The sequence below is a fragment of the Rhea pennata genome, chromosome 5 (assembly GCF_028389875.1).
Source record: "Rhea pennata isolate bPtePen1 chromosome 5, bPtePen1.pri, whole genome shotgun sequence".
Lineage (NCBI taxonomy): Eukaryota > Metazoa > Chordata > Aves > Rheiformes > Rheidae > Rhea > Rhea pennata.
In genome coordinates this window covers 39,701,015-39,718,749 of record NC_084667.1, presented here as the reverse complement: position 1 = coordinate 39,718,749, position 17,735 = coordinate 39,701,015, and the positions used below count along the sequence as shown (strand labels likewise).

At 39.7% G+C, this 17,735-nt stretch overlaps 1 protein-coding gene across 1 annotated transcript in view; it reads left to right on the top strand.

The window, feature by feature from the left end:
• The window catches only part of BRSK2 (BR serine/threonine kinase 2), a 310,485-nt gene that overhangs the window by 242,224 nt on the left and 50,526 nt on the right, over positions 1-17,735 (top strand). The window contains exons 9-11 of the mRNA XM_062576596.1: positions 7,000-7,031; positions 12,534-12,698; positions 13,421-13,518. Of these exons, the coding sequence (XP_062432580.1) occupies positions 7,000-7,031; positions 12,534-12,698; positions 13,421-13,518 (295 nt within the window). The remainder of the gene's footprint in view (positions 1-6,999; positions 7,032-12,533; positions 12,699-13,420; positions 13,519-17,735) is intronic.

The window sequence follows — 17,735 nt, the reverse complement described above, 5'->3', positions numbered from 1 at the left end:
CATTGCCCTTGAAAATCCTATTGTCAGGCTCTGGTGATGATTTTATACAGATTTACTAAGCTCACAGATTCTGAGTGGGAGTATGTATAAAGAAATGTAAATTTAAAACTCCTCCTGGTTCTTCAGCCTGCTAAAATATTTATAAATAAACTCTCAGATCAGTGCTTGGCCTCTCTGCTGAAATTGCTAACAACAGCATCAGTCTGCACCAGCTGTGACAGTGCTTTTGGGATGTAGACACCTGTCTGCTAAGAAGTAAACTGGAACTCCCTCCACAACTCTCTTTACAATGTTACCTGACAGCTGCAGCTGTGTTTTTATTTCATTCATTACGAAACCAGGTCATGCTTTATTTGGTGCCTTAGGTGAAAAGTTCTTCATGTTATTACTAGTATCCTTAACTATTCAAACCCAATAGACATCACATTGCAGTACGTGAGTAGCACTGATTGAAAAAACTTCTAACAAAAATGTTAGACACAGAAAAAAGGCCCTTTTTTAAAGGAAAAAAAGAAAAAGAAAAGCAGTATTCTTCCAGTTATTTTCATATTTTCAAAAAATCCAGCAGAAGTTAGGACTGTACCCTGAGATATGAAACAGCTTTTTCTTAGGATTGAGAAAGTCACTAAGTCTCTCTCTACCTCAATTTCCTTTCCATAAGGTAAATGTAATTGTATTTGCTACCTCACAGAGTAGAAGGAACAAGACCATAAGGCTACAGGGAGTAAGGGCCACAGTGAGTAGGCAGATGAGACCTTGAGTGATGAATATGGTACATTTTGCCTCTTGATATAGACTGCAGCTCTTGCTAAGAAGTCCACCACAGTGCAGAGCAGTTGAAATGTTCGCATTTTTCTCTTGAAGACCCTAGTGCCAGTGGTTTGAAAGTGCCAGTGAACAGAATGTCAGACATTACATCTTCCTTGAATTGTCAAGACTTGAGTTATGTCACAGTGCGATGCTAGCACTTTAATTTCCTAATAGTGCCTGAATGCTATGAATTTCGTACTACAGCAGAGAATGCACACAAGAAGAAAAAGGGTTAAGATAAATTAAGGTCACATAGTGACCTGCCTGCTTTCTTGATCAAAAAGAAACCCTTATTTCCACAGGGAGAAAGAAAACAGGTTGGATAGTTATTGGCAAACAGTAACCAGTGAATTGTGAATAAGAATTTGAAATGAGATGTATTCAAGAGCTGAAAGGTGGGAAGAAAAAGGAATAACTGTTTGTTATTAGTTGCAATCTTATTTTTGTTATTCTAGAGTCTTTCAGTTTACTGCCTCTGCTGCCTGCTGCTGTCACACTTCCCTTTCGATTCTGCTAGCGTTCCGGTTGCTTAGATTGCCGGGCAGAGGGATCTCTTTGTTTAGTGCACAGGAGCTGGGAGAATATAGTTTGTTTTGAGGAGCAATCTGAATTCTGCTTTAGCTGCCTCCTGTGAAAAAGGGGTAAATATAGGTCTATACGGAAGCCTCTGTTCTTGGCAAATATCTCACTTGAACAGTTTGATATTTATATAAAGATCTACAGGAAATTGTGACTTGCGTGCTATATGTACAGTTTGTAGCTGTACATGTAGCTAATCATTTGTTCAATGTCTTATTAGTGAATTCAGCAGAAAAATATAGTGAAATTTAAGGTCACTGGAATTTATTTTCCCCTCTCTCTGCTTTATTCCTTTTCTTGATTTGTATCTTTTCTCTTTTTCATCCAACTGCATTTCCCTCTCTGCAGTAATCGCCATTTCACAGCACACCCACACCTTCCCCAGTCCATCTGTGAAAATGATCAATAAAAATGGAGCTAGCATTCACATTTAACTGTCATCATTCGGCTCCAGTGTTGTAACTTGAGAGGGTTAATGGAGAGGAAAGTATTCAGAATTACTGGTTTTGTCCCTTTCCTGCCTTAAGAAACTGGCATTACCTTTTTTGGTGTGATTCATTTATGGAAAGAGGACTTCATTATATCTTAATGGAGTGTTGTTCAGGCTCTCCAGATGTTGTGTAGCCTGAAGTGTGTTCAGTGGGTAATGCTTGACCACTCTTGTTTACTGGGTCTGTTTAGAAAAACATGCTTTAAGTAAAAGAATCCATGTTTTCCTTGCAGTAGATGCCATGCAAAAGGAGATTGGAGCTGCTGGTCATGCTGTATGTATTTCTGACCACCCATGTTTAGGAAACACTAAATCAAACTGGTATTGGTGCAAAGACCGACTGCTAAGTTGACTGGAAGATTGGAGAGCCTGTCAGATTCTGCCTAAAAGAGTCCAGCTTTCTTAGTCTACTGAAATACCTGAGACAGGATGTGCTAGTTGTCTGCATATGCATTAGAGGTCATTACCAGGGAGAGAGGGTTTATTTAAGCTAAAGAAGATACTGGCACAAAAACAAATGAACATCAAATGGCCTTACATAAAAGTAAGCTAGAAATTAGTATTATTTTAGCTACATCAGTCAGGTTGTGGGACAGCAATCTAGTAGGAATAGTGTTGGGAGGGAAAGGTGAACCGGTTTGGAGAGACAGTTTGCTAGGTTTATAGAAGAGATTGAGTGCTCTTACAGCCTGCAGTACTGCAGGGTGATGTTCCTTTAAGTTTTGTGCTCTCCTGAGAGCAAACACTTTTTTCCGTAGAGGGTTCCAGTGATTCAGCGTCTCTACAGATGAGAATTACGGTTACTGTAGGGGAATTCATTTCATTCTCAGTTGCTATTTCCTTCTGCTGAAACACAAAAACAGAAGGAAAGGACTGTGCTTATGTATGTTGGGTGCTTAAGGTCCACTTTCCTTTTAATGATGGATGAGCTTCATTAACACCTTGTCTGTAGAGCAAGTTTAATCAGGACAGGTATTACAGACTAAGCTATTATTATTCCAGAATAAAATGGCTTGTCTTCTTTGTTGGGTATGCACACGGAGGCTAGTCTCAAATACCTATCCCTGAAAACTATTCAGCTTAAACTTCCCCAGCTTTTCAGCATCTCCTCTCTGCTATTTTGATTTGTCTGTGGTCTAATGTTTGCTAATAATGATGTTTTCTTAATTGCTTGGGCTGCAGCATTTAAAGGATGTTTAAAAAAAGTTAACAAAGAAAAACTCATTCTGCATCCTTCTTCATTTTTCTAGATGATCTTACGGTAAGATGCCTAGCACATCATTTAAATTATCTCACTTCACCACCTGTACAGTGGAAGTAAATGTCCAGTAGATGTATGTAGGCAGTAAACACTTGGCTGCCAAGGACCTTTTCTTACGGTGTGCACCTAACACAATGACACCTTGCCCTTGTCAAGGTCCTTAGAGACTGCTACAGTACAGCTGCTAATACTGACAGTGATCGCGATTCCGCCAGTGCTGTTGCACTGTCAGTTTGAATTCTTCAGCCATGAAAAGCCTGTATCTTGACATTATGCGGTAGGTTTAAAGATCAGGCAAGAGGATCTTGTGATGGAAGAAGGTTTATCTAAACACAGGATAATTTATTGCAAGGATGAGTTTGAGATGGTTCACTTTCAGAATAGGGAAGTCTGGAATCTGACATGAGCACAAGCCCAGATTCACATCCACAGATTCTGAGAAAGTTTTTCTTCAGGACAGAACTTTTTAGCTTGGCAACCGCTCTACTGAGATCAGTGCTGAGGATGTAGACAGCACTATCTTGTTTTCCATCTGCCTGTCTATCTCCATCTGTTGTTCCCTGTCTTAGAATTCAGAGTCAGCTCCTTGGGGGAGGAGACCTCTTTTTCTGATGAGCTTGTGCAGCTCTTTAGTGCAGCAGGGTCTCATCTATGAGTGGGGCTCCTAAATGCTACATCAGGATACAAAATTAGTATGTATGGGAGTATTCTCATATAAAACTGTGATAAAAGAATTCCCCCTCTCCTTACATTACAGCATTTAGCTTGCAGAAACCTCTCCTATGACTCTGCATGTGCGAAGGATCTGAGCATGTTTTGTTGTTTTAGAGATAGCATCATGAGACAATTGCCTGCAGTGGCCAGAGATATTAGGAAGCAGCGTTTTTACAACTCCCATAAAATGACATTAAATTTGGCAAACTCATGTGCAAACAGCAAGAACCCTCTGGGAAGGGCTGTTAAATGCCTTCGTCACTTAAATGCATTTAAACATTGTGTTTAAATGAAGGCAAGAGGAGTGAGATTAGCTCCCACTGTGGATCTTCCTCCCCTGCATTGCACAGTAAAAAGCATAAAGATTTCTCCTTGTCAAAACCAATCGCCCTCCCATAACCCTCCTGTCACTTTAATGCAGATGAAAAGCAACAAAGCATTAATTAATTACCTTTAAAAAAAGCAGTAAAGATGTTGGCAGCAGCAAGCACACTTGTAATAACATTTCAATGCAATTGCATTTGAATCAGAATAGAAATTGATTCAGATTCAGAATAAAAATTGTTTTTTAGAGTAGTTTTCGTACCTAGGAATCCCAGAGTATTTCACAGCACTGATTTTGGTGGGGATGGAACTGAAAATGTGTAGATAAACAGCAGCCATTGTGTTCTCACATGAGAACGCACATACATCTCTGTGTGTATATCAAAGTGCTTTCAGAAAATGCTATGAGGTCTTTAACTTGAAGGAGGTTGGTTAGCAGGAATGGTCAGAAGGGATTTCTGCTTGACATCCCTGAAGGAACGTTCTGGTTGAAATCATTAGTATCTTTAGCTCTCTGTTTGGTGTATGTGAAATAAAGAGGAGATATGCATCTCACAGGATGGTTTCACCAAGCGAAGGGAGTACCATACATAGACGGTTCTTAAAAGGGAGAGGATTCTCCTTTCTTAGAGGGACCTGATGACTAACCGTGTTAAAATCCTGTCCAGTGTCAAAATAGTGTCTCCTTATGTTTGTGTGTCACCTTGCACAGCCCCTGGCCAGGAGGACTACACCTCCAGGCTATTTGGGGAGCACACATAATATATACCTTTATCTTCTTGTGCTAAGCTTCTCAGGGGAGATGGCAGTGTGTTACCAGTATTCCACTCACCTCTTAATAGTGCAGGGTGAAGAGATAGCTTGACCAAGGGGAGTTTTGGTATGGGAGGCTCTGTAGCAGAACTGAGGACCACAGTTCTGAGTACTGTATCAAACACTGCAACACCGAGGAATGAGCTTTCCACAGCAAGAAGATGAGGAGTTATAAAACAAACAGATGTGGCACTGCGGTCTTTTCAAGTCCAAACACCAGAGTTGCCATGACTAGAAAGTACAAGGCATCAGGAGGACCTACATCTCACTTTTACCTGGTCATGACCACGGCTCCTGCCATGCAAAGGAGAAAGGGAACTCTATCCAGTGGCATCAGCAGGAGGATTGAGTGCTTGGTTTGCAATGAAGGGTATTTCAGTGCTTTATGTGCAAGCACATCCAAACTAGCAGGTACAAAGAGGAGTGAACCTCAGTGGCGTGGGCTTTGGTGAAAGCTACGCCAGTCTGCCTGGGACCCTGGAATGCACGTGCTGCAGAGATTCGCTGCTCCTAGCACATGGGGTAGTTAGATGACAGCTAGAAGTACAAGCAGAGACTCTACCTCTGATCTCAGTGTTGATACAGTCTTGGTTTTAAAGGATGCTGTTTGTCTCTCATACTTATCCCACCAGCCTCCTGTCGTGCTTTCCTAAGCTGTATTCCCTTGTTTCTTTGATTTCAGGAAAAACCCTGTTTCACTTAACAAATGATCTCATATAGAACCTGAGCCTGAGCTGTTCCACGTTTCCCAGGCAAGGAGTTATTGTTATATAACACAGAAGCCTTTGATTTCTTGCTCTTTGTGTTAAATACCCACTTTTTATCACTGAGATTTTGTTTGTCCTGTCCTCTTTTTTTTCTTCTTGCTCCTGGGTTGTCACTATTCTGGAACTGAAGGGGAAAGTAATAAGAGCAGGTCAGCTGTTTCTATTCTTGCTCACCAGTGTAATGGCGCTCTGATTTTGTCGTAGAGTTGGTAGCACTTGAGTTTCCTTCTAGCTCTGCCCTGCCTCTCACTCACACATTGCACAAACCCACACCTATGTGCAGTGAGCGTGCATATTGCTCTGCACATAGGAAGGTTCCTGATAACAAGGAATACGAGGAGTATTGTCCTTCTAATGAACAATCCTTGGGTATCTATGAATGGTACTTTTCTACTATGATGAAGCTTCAGATAAGCTGAATTAGAAAGGTTTTGCTCTAAGGTTTGTTCTGCTGCTTTGAGTTTGTTTTTTTATTCGCCTTCACTTGCAGAAAATGTAGCCATTGTGTAACATTTACTGGCATCTGTGTTGGGTAAGCAGACAAAGCCACAATTAACCTTTGATCAGTCCTTCACTAGGTGGTGAAATGCTCATGCCTGAAACAGAAAAGGCAGAAGCAGGAGTTTGCAGGCTGGTGATCAGCTGCTGGAGCAATAAATGGTATTACCTTGATGTGGAACCTTATTCCACTTGGTCTTTAGATTCTAATGGCAATTGTGGTGCCAGTCAGGACTGGGTCCTGATGGAAGGTGATATCACTCATACATATTTTATTTTGTTCATTCACATTATCCATTTGAACCTGCTGAATTTGTTTCTTTTCCTTCTTTCCCTCTCTCCAAAACAAAACCGGGAATGGGTCTTTGGTGTAAAGAATCAGTCATTAAGCACATACTGAAAAGAGCATTCTGTTAGTTTCAGTCAGATTGTAAATGGGAAGATCTTAGGATGAGAAAAACTTAATTTGCAGCACATGTGCCCACGAAGCCTTCTACTTCTGCATTTTCCTGGGATTTGCTCCCGACTTGTTCCTTTTATCCAGAGTTATGGTCATCTTTACATTGGGGTGGTTGAGGATGAGTATGTTCTTTATGCAGAATAAAGCTCCTGTCATTTGCCTGGATCCAGCTCTGGAGTGGTGGACTTAACAGTAACTAGAGACAAGCCTTGAAGAAGGATATCTTATGATGTTGTTGTTTATTTTCTACAGCACTAATTCCTTGTTTTCTTTTCCTTTGTAGCTAGAACATATTCAGAAACACATATGGTATATGTAAGTAACACCTTTTCATTAACTTTTGCATGTGTTCAATACTGGTTGTGTCACAGGACCTGATATCCTAGTGCTTGCTGAAAAGAGAGATTGGGATTAGAAAGCAGCTTTTACACAGGTGGAGAAAGGTGCAGAGGAGAGGAGGGCATCTAGAAATAATTTTTTACCCTCTGCTACTAAAATAATTTCATCTTTGTAAATTCTAGTCAGGAACTTTCATAATCAGAAACATGAGAGTAGCAATTGTTTGAAATGAGACATTTAGTCCAGCAATTTGCTTTGTTTAAAAGATATCTGCAAAAAACTAATGGCCAGATTTAGTTTACTATCCAAAGGCTACAGAGAATCTGCTGAAAACTTTCTTGACAAGAAAGCTTATGCTTGGTCCTTCGCAGCATCTTGGCTTTTCCATGCAAGAATGATTATATTGAGAAGTGAATATCTGTGAACAAGAGACTTTTTGTATCATAATCCCTATTCTTGCTTCTTCACAGCAAGCTAGGAGGCTGCTTCTGACCTTCTAAGCTGTTGATGTGAGAGTAGTTCTGTGACTAGATTAAAAGCAGCAGTCTTGACGGTGAAACAGGAGGTCTATGAGAAAAGTCTGTGCCTGTCCAGTGGTTTGGGTATGAGGAAGATTGATGACTTTCAAAAGTGACCTTTCACTTTGTGTAGTCCTAATACTGTTTCAAGAAATCTAAGTAAATAACATTTTTGCTTTATACTGATGATAACCCAGTCAAATTAAGGAGAATACTTCACAGGTATTAAACAAGGAAGTGATGCTTTGATACATGTTGCTAGGGGTCAGCATGCCTACACATTCCCTAAATGTGTGATATGGAAAGTCCTGCCTTCATAATCCTCCTGTCATTGCTCTTGGGAAACTTTGGAGGATGATCTGACCTGATATTTAAGACTGTCACGAGGAAAAAACTTTTGGTTTCTCTAATTCTACCTTATTGGATTCATCTGACTTAAAGGGGACCTGAGAGCATTCAACAATTTAGTAAAGTAACATGCTTTTTTCCTGAAATAGTGGTTGCACTGTGCCTGTGGCTTTTTTTCGTACTCTGTGGTTACCAGTTCACATGGCACTTTTTAAAACCACAGAAGGTTTGCAGGTTTGAAGGCTGAACATTGTACAGGGGGGTGACACTTCTGCTGAAAGTGTAGAGATGGATTTTTTTTTTTTAACTCTCATGTCTAAATAGAAGAGAAAATAAGAGAGGGGGAATTCTGATTGTAATCTCTGAAATGTCCCTCTTATAATGTCTCACCTGAAATTCAAAAGTCATTGCTGTTTAAATTGGTCTGGACAGCTGATCCCCTTTGTTTCTTCACAGACTGAAATCAGGCAACTTTATTTTCTCTGTGCTTTAATCAGAAGTGGAATAGGAAATAAAATCAAATGATACTGATAACTTATATTATTCTTCTAACCTTCCTCAAAAATTTTGCCTGGAAGTTTTCACCTCACCGAGAACTGTTGTTCCAGGCTTACATGCACAATTAAGCAAGTGTTATTTCGTGACTCTATTCTAGCTTTAAAGTTTGAAGATTTTTTTTCTTTGCAGTTGTAAGTACTAGACCATTTTCATTTACTTCTTGATGAAGATCTGATTCTCCAATGTTTGGCACAGTAAACCCAATGGAAATTGCATCTGAGCACATTCTCATAAGAACTAACCTGAGTTTTGCAAAAGCAAATCTCTCTAGACTCTTGGTATAGTCAATGGAGAGAGAGAAAAGCTCCTCCAGGAGTCAGTCCAGATTGCTTAAAGCAAGATTTCTGCTCAAAATAGCTTTCTAAAGGAGTCTCATTCTCTTTCTGTTGGCCATGGATTGACCTAAGGAGGATAATCATCTTTGGTTAAATTTGGTCTGTGAATAACCCTGCCACCTCCAAACTCTACTACTTCCATCTGGTGATGTTTCCCAAATCCCTCTCTGCATTTGTTTTGCCTGGATATATTGATGTTACAAAGAAAGGAGTGGTTATAACTTTGTTTGTAGGCTGTGGCTGTTTTGCTTACATCTTTCTTTCTTTTCTTTATGTAAACTATTGTTCTATATAAAATCTTTATTCTTTGTCATATATAGTTTACTGACCTAAAACTTGTGCTCAGAACATAAGGGATTTCACTTAATTCTTAAAGAATCCTGTAAAACTATGAGAAAGGTGTAATTACAGGCTAGCCAGACCAAGAGAAGTCTTGAAAGTTGAAATCATGATTCACAATCCTAAAAAGGGAAAAACGAAACCAAACAAACCTTTCATCTCCAACTTTCTGTTCCTCTTGCTCTCCCACCAAAATTAATTCAGGAATTTTTTTTAAAGCCTTTTTAATTGACTTCTTTTAATAATGCTAGATTTCGTACCAGATAATTTTTACTTCCAGCGCAGGTTATCATATATCAGCATATAAACACCAGTTGCTTTAATTATTTTTAATAAAGCAAGAGGGCAAATAGAATGTGCTATCATGGTAAATACAGAACCCTTTAATACTGAGTTATTGCCCTAATTGTGAGGGTAACAAATTTACCAAAATTGGCAAGAGAATACTGGTACTGGTTCTGCTTTGCTTTGAGCTGATGTAAATGTGCAGCTCAGTGAGATTCATGAGCGAATTTCATGGAGGGATTTAGAGTCCACCTTGTTCTGAAACTACATCCATTGTATGCATCGTTCCTCACAAAAGCAGCGAGGTTTTAAAGCAGCAATTACATTCAACCAGGCATTTAAAAAAATACACGATTTGCAGTATTGGTCGTGTGGCATTGTTTGATGTTGGTATGGGCTAAAATGCAACAAATTTGTCACTTTCTATCAGACTGAGGGTGGAGCAGATGCTATAGTCATGTCAATCATAGCATGGACCTAATGATTTTCACTTCCTGAAGCAGCGAATACATTGCCGAATGACAAGGCATCTTTTAACAGATTTTTCTTGTACCTGATGAGGAAGTGTGAAAATCCCTGACTATGCCTGAGGTTGACCAGGTGCAGGGCATAAGGGAAAACCACTTTGCAGTTCATAGAAGATAGCAAACTGTGCTCTCTAGAAATGACTCACAATGATATAAAAGAAACTTGCAGGTGATCTTCTGCTATAGACTAGGGCAACTAGTAGGAAATCCAAATCTTCGGGGGATTTTCAAAAGCAATAATTTCTTTTTAATCTCTTTAATTTAACTTAAGTAGTTCTGCTTGTAATATAATGAATGATTAATGAAGTCAATACCTACTGAACTTCAGATGATTAAAAAGCAAAAATGCGTGCTGCTGTCCAAAGGTCCATCCTGCAAGAATGTATTTTAATGATAAGGTCATCTTTGGCTTTAATAGTGCAAGGTTATAGTCTAGTCAATGCTTATCACTTGCAGAGGGCTAAGTCCCAACAGTTTGAATAATATCTGGCTCTAGGAGTAGCTACATCATGAAGACAGGACATTCAATGAATAAGGTGTTTCTCTAGTTGGACAAGGATGTCTGAATCTAGCCCTTAGACTCAGGACTATGCTGGCATTGCACAAGACATCAGAGACTTCAGTGATGCTCTGTGAAGGCACCAGAACCTGTGTTTTAGTGAGTTGGCCTATGTCACACAAGAGTGAACCACGAGGGGCAGATTCTGTCTCTGTCCTGCAGAGTCAGCAGCCAGTCCTCCTAAGGGAAACAAAACTAAGCAGAGAGTGTGCTAGTACTCACTGTAAGAGAAATGGCATCTAGCCCATGTCGTCTTGGGGTTCTGGATTTCCACTCATATCATTCACCCCAGATTGAACCCATGACACTCATCCAGGAAGTGCTAGGCACATATTCACCACTTCAAGAGAAGGTAGAATTAGAATTTCCAGGAAGTCTTTCCACAAGTGATGTCCCATAAACACAGTTAACCTCCAAACTGTCACAGAGCAGACATCTTTAAAGTGTATTTCAAATTGCTTAAAAATAAATGGCAAGTAGCACCCAGCAGAATTCAGTAATCAAGGCATAGAATGTAACTGCCCTGTCCCTGCATCAGAGCCATGACTGCAGTGACTTAGTATTGCCCTCTTACCTTGCAGGAAATAATCTGTATTGGCTGCCTTTTTGGTACTGCTGTGCTGGCTGAGGCCTTGAGCTCGTATGTGTGATTCTACCATGGATGCTTTCTAACCCACCCAAGAAGAATTAGGGTGCATCTGCATTGGAGCTCGCTTTCTGATGTAGGTACTTGGCCAGCTCACATCCGAGCCCAGGGCACATTAAGCTGTGCAAATAAGTTTGGAACTGGTGCTTACCTTGTTTCTGCCAACATCAAAAGGAAGACTCTAATGCCCAAACACAGCCCTCTGAACAGCAAGCTGTGACATTTGATGCAGCTGAAATGTTCCTGATTCCTGTCACCCACTGTGGGAGCCTGGACCCAACCGTCACACATTCACATCACATAAAGGAAAGAGAGATCCTCACCTGCAGGTGGCTATGCCTTGACAGGACACACAGCATCCACTGAGAAATAGTGAAAATTCAGGATAGGCAGTTTTTCCAACCAAAATACCACCACCTCCAAAACCACCTCTTTGGGTGGACACAGTTTACATAAGCTGCTCCCTAGCTAACTAAAGGAAATCAAAGGGTATGTAGGTTACTTGTTATTTATATCATTCAATCTGTCAAAGATATCTTGAAACCTTGAGCTGTTTTTTATAGCTAGGGCTTATAATTGCGATGAGTAATCAATATTTCCTGAAATGAGATAATTATGCAGGAAGTTTGTGTTTACTCTTTTTAAAAGAATTATGTGCTCTGCCACTAATTATATATTCCTGGGTCTACCACTGACCTTGGGCAGCACACTCAGGCCCAAATTTTCAAATTTGCTTGTCTGAAGAGAAGCAGAGATTGCAGTATTTAGGCATGTAAATAAGAGACCTCATTTCCTGAAATATGTTTTAAAGTGTGTCAAATTGGGACCTCAGCACTGAGGTCTCCTAAACCACTTTAGAAGTTTACAAATGAAAAATTGCTGCAATGCCTGTTGTAATTATAATTAGTGAAACACAGTGTTGGTTTGTTCACGGTTTGTTCTTTGAAAGAGAATCATTCAGCTTGCGCGTCTCAGCCTGATAGCCTGAGGTCTGGCCTGCTGATGAGACAGCATCTCTAAAACCGTGTAGTGTTTTATGAATGTTTGGCATTAGGACGCTGAACAGCTGCTTAAATTATGAAGGCACTGGTAAGTGAAGTTTCTGCTGCCTTTCTGACTTAATGCAGATATTTCTCATTAAAGAACCAAATCCACAAGGTTCTGGTCATTCTCATCCTTCATGGCATTTTCTTCTGAAGCAAATATCTGACTGGTTGCAAGATCTGGTCTCTCAGTGGGAATTTAACGAGCTATTTCCATCTGTTGCTGCAGGCTGTGTTTCAGAGTAAGGATTCATTTGTGACTCACGTTCTCTTCTTTTTTTCCCTGCCCCTTTCTCTCTCTTATGTTTTTTCCTTTGCAGAGGGGGAAAGAATGAGCCAGAACCAGAGCAACCAATCCCTCGAAAGGTGCAGATTCGTTCTCTCCCTTCCCTGGAGGATATTGATCCAGACGTGTTAGATAGCATGCACTCGTTAGGCTGCTTCCGTGACCGAAATAAACTCTTACAGGACTTGTTATCAGAAGAGTAAGCATTTGCTCAGTCTTAATATCCGCCAGGTGTCCATGGGCTGGAATGCTTAGAAACTTGGGAAAGGCAGTGATTGTTTTAACACATCTCTTGCCATGAGAGACCAGTGGCAATTTCTCACTGGCTGCTCAGTTGCCAAGGAAGTGTTGCAAGGAAGCGAGAGGTCACTGAGCGTTTCTTGTGCCCTATGTCAGAAGGCTCACATCGTGACCCACAGCAGAAGCATGCTACACTCTCTACTTCGCTGCCAGACGTGGTCACTTCATGAAAAGATGGTCCATGCAGTTTGGGTGGGGAGGTGTCTGTGTTGGATCTGCCCCTATTGGCTAATTTTTTATTTATTTCAAGCTTCTATTCTAGAGCTTGCCTGTTTCTGCAGGTGTTACGAGGGATGGATACTGGAAAGAGCACTTTGACAGCAGCTTAGCAGACTAGCTACCATTTTGGTTCGGATGTTCTGTGGACCCATTACTTAGTCTGTCCTGTGCCTCTGTTCAAGATGCATAACACAGGAATTGTATTTCCTTTTCTTACTTGCTGCTTGTCAGAGACGGCAAGGCTCTCAAAAACTCTTATGAATTACGTACCTAGCTAGCAGGTACATGAACATTTCCCGCTTATTTGGAATAACTATAATTGTTTCTTTGATGAGAAGGGGTTATCTTCCTGTTGTTGTATTTTTCTGTTCAAATTTAAATGTTTTTTTTCTTTTTTTTCAGAGAAAACCAAGAAAAAATGATTTATTTTCTTCTGCTTGACCGGAAGGAGAGGTATCCCAGTCATGAAGATGAGGATCTTCCCCCTAGGAATGAAATAGGTATTACAGATATGACTTCTGTCATCATAAACCCATCTCAATTAGTTCCTCTATGCCTTCTATTAGGGTTTGGGGGGGTTATTTTTGGTTTTTTTCTAATATTCCCAAACCCTACCATCACTTCCCACCGAAAAAATATACAGCACTGGGGAGAATCCTTTTTCAGTTAAACTCAAAGGTTTCATTTTTCCAGGGCATGTCTGTCTCACAGTGCAGAAACATCCAAGTTGGTTTTGAACCAGAAACCTTAGAAAATGTCGTGTGAACCCTCCAAGCTGGCTCTGTGCAAGCGAGAATTTGGTTTAGAAGCGAGGCAGTCTAGTGGCAGAATTCGCTAATCTGCATGCAGCACCTTATTCTTGAAGAATTATTCGTTAGTCTTTTGTAAGCAGAGTACTTCTGGTGGCCAAGGACTGCTCTATTCCAAACACAAGGGAAAATGTTCCCCTAAGGAAAAAAGTATCTAAGAGTCACCTGCTGTGTACAGTGACAAACGTTTAACTGATAAAATGTTAGTCACTTCTATCAATAACCTGAAAGAGCATTTTTACATAGCAATGTTGTGATTTTTAGGTCTTAGTATTTAAGCACTTTCAAAGCTAGAAGCAAAGTGCTCTTAATTTTGCTGAAAAGCTTGGAGTCTCCCAAACCTGTAGAGGAGTGGTATATTGAACTGTAAGTTTGTTATTACTCAGTTGAATTATTACATTAACCAAGTTCCAGGCTCCAGGCCATATAATTTTGCAAGGAAATCTCTTGTTTGGGGGAAGAGTAGGAAGTTCATAGTCAACACAGTAATTTTTTTAACTTTTAGCTAGATGAAGCTGCAGAGAGCATGTTAGCAGGGATCCTGATGAAGATGGGTTAATGTGCCAACTGCAGGTCCTGTGGTCAAAAGCACCTGCTCAGTGCAGTTTGTCATCTAGTACTTCACTAATCAGCTTTTGACTCGAACAGATTATCCTGCAATGCAGGGACACCCCACCTTGTTTTAGAAATGTTTTGTCTTTAAGAAAAGAAGCATGATGCCTCTAAGTTCTTCATATCCAACATGTAAGTGAATGTACAGCTATGCCCTAATACATTGTATCTCTCTTTTCTACATGACAAAATATTTTGTGTGTTGAGCTGAAGTATTGCGGTCCATTATTGGTTTTTTGGTTTGGTTTGGTTTGGTCTTTTAGTACATGGAGTAAAAATATTCCCCGAGAGGGAAACATTACTCTAAATATAACATTGTGCTGCACTGACACCTTTCAGACTCTTGAGCGTTTTTCTTTGAGTGTTTGTAGGTTGTATTTCCTCTTCCACGGGGGGTTTCCACCTCCTCTGTTCCCAGCAGTATCTCTGGGAACGTGGGGCAAGGTTTAATTAAGAGCAGTCATGCTTCTGATGAATATCTCATCATTAGCCATTAGCAATGGCCTTGCACAAACAGAGAAGAGCAGAGAAAAGGTAATGGATTTAACAGCAGCTGCTTGAAGAAATTCCTCAAAGTTGTGCCTTGCCTGAGCTGTTGCAAAATAAAAAGTACATGTCAATGTACATTTTTTTTTCTTCTTTCTCTCCATGTTAGATCTCAGAAAGGATGGCTGCAGGTTAAAATAAAGGGAAGCTAAGACCTGGTCATTTAGACTAGCCTTCTCTCTTCTGGTTTTCCTTTTGTATATTTTGATTTATATAAAGCTTTCTCAAAGGGCCAGGGGAGGGCTACCCTCACCATCTTTAGAGTCCAGTTTGCTTTTCCTGAGAACACAGAAGTTAGAAATTTGTCAGAAAAATATATGAATGTCAACTAATATCTCCTTGAGCAAAAGGCTTCTGCAGGGTAGAGCCTCTTGATTTAATAAGAGAGCAAGAGATTAAACCAAAATAGCTGTATTGGATGTAGGTGCCTCATTGAGACCTAGAAGTTGAACTTTTATTTCCCACCCTTCAAATGAATGCCTTCATCACTGGCTTATTTTCTACATGATACTCTCTTCCTTTGTAAAAATCATGTGAAATAGCTTAATTTTTATTTTGTGGAATGAAGGGAAAATACATTACATAAAATATCACAGAACCAGGTTAGGACTTCAGTTTTTGCCATATGAGGTTTACTAGAGAGTTGAGAAGAGAAATGCACACACCAGAGATTTTCCAGTTTTCACTTCCTATGCTGCTGCTGCAATATCTTCAGCTGCTTTTATATGCCACTAGTTTAGTCTTTGTGGCAGGATGACTGTGTATTTAATGATTCTGTATATATCTTTGGGCTTAAGAGTGATGACAGACTCAATATCTTTTGTTTATAGGTCACTTCAGACCCCTTTAAAAATATGTACGGCACTTGCTACCATCAGCTCTGTATAGTATAGATTAGTGGCTAATTTTAAAGAGAGCTCAAATAACCCTATTAGCTGCTCAACCATATTCTTCCTTGCATTCATGCAAACTCCAGGATATATACTCCGTCAAACCTTGGTCAATTGTTGTTGCTTAATTTATAAGTGTGTTTCACTACCTGCTCTTTTGCTTATTCCCTCTCTTAAATAGCTTAAAATATGAATTCCAAATCAATATCTTCCAGCATCTTGAGCAGCAAGGATTGATACAAAAGAATTATTTAGTATTTTAGAAATATCCTCCTTAATTTTTCTGTTGATTCCCTTATGGGCCCTTTGGCTACTGTCCTTCTCTCAAGCTTTCTGCTTGCAGTGGCTATATAAAGTGCTATTATTCAGGACTTTGTCTAATTCCTCCTTAAATTTCCTCTTAATTCGCTTTTATTGTCCACATAATATTTGGTCTAGCTGTCACTTTTGTAAGTGTCACTTGGCTAAATTTCCATTTACTAAAGTCTTCTATTTTGAACCTGTTTGGATCACATTACTTTTTAAGATATCTATTAATGCAATATTTTTCTTGCCTTTTTCTTTTTTCTTGTTGAGACGCCATTACTAGCTAACCTCAATGCAGTCTAAGCTTACTCATCTCCTTTCTTTTGATATTAGCTGCTTTCTTCATCTTCCTTCTCTTTCCTTTTTTTCTTTTCTTTTTAAACTACACTCTCTCCCATTCCTTTCTAAAGTCTGATATTCCTCTGGGAAACTTGTATCATTTCTCTGTTGTGGATACTGAACTTAATTACATTCTAGTTAATGTATGTTACTCAGCTCTCGTCACACTTACACCAGAAGTTTTTCTGTAGGATGGATCCTCTCTTGTTCTTTGAAGTTGTTTGAAGAAGTAATAGTTTGAAGCATCAAGAAATCATTTCTCTAAGCCTTGTCTCAGCTTACTTTTAACCACTTATATGTGTGCAGCCGCAGCCACCCCTTGGTACTGCCTTATGGGATGCGTCTCCCTCTGGTTTTCCCTTAGCTTTATGCACTGTATATATTTTTCGTAATCTGGAGGTAACTACCTCTATTAGTATTTTCTACTACCTTTTTATTACTGTAAATATTCTGAGTTGAAGGAGATTTGACTGTTTTTTTCTACTTCATTTTTAACAGGAAGATTATTACTAAGAAGAATACTTGGGTTATAGGTTAATGAGGTCAGTTGTTATCATTAGCCTTTTTGCATTTGGGCCTTATTTGCTCTTGGTCATTGTTTCAAGGATAGGCCCTGCCAGAAGAAACTCTGCTCTAAAGACCATGACGTAAGAGAGAGAAGAAACAAGAAGATGTAGGGAACTGGGAGAGGGCTGGTAACAAAAATAATATCATCAGACTAGACAGTAGTGATAGAATTGTCAAATGCAATATTTTCAGTTTTAAAAAGGAATCCTGGCAGAGGAAAAAGCCTTAGGGGATGGACACTGTGAGCTTGTATCTAACTGCAGAGGTGAAGGATGCCTTTTCTTCAAGGTGGTTGCTCTGCGCTAAAATTAAAAATGTGTTTATGAGTGGAGGGAAGGAACTAAATTAAAGATGTGTTCAGAAATACAGAGAAGGAACTAAATAGCCCAACTTAAGAAAATCTTTTCCTTTGTATTGTTCTGCTTTCCTCCTTTTCACTGTTTTGATGCCATCAGAGATGTTAGTAGCAAAACACTCGGTAGGTTTGCATTTGGTTCCCTGTTTCATTGTGGAGCTGTATATGGTTTGGCAAGTCACCTAGGAGCACTTTCTGTAAGTGATTTGGTACCCAAAGATTCCAATTTTCAGAGCAATTTAAGTGCTTCTCAGAACCTCAGTAAATGTTTGTCTGCACCTTTAGATGCCTTG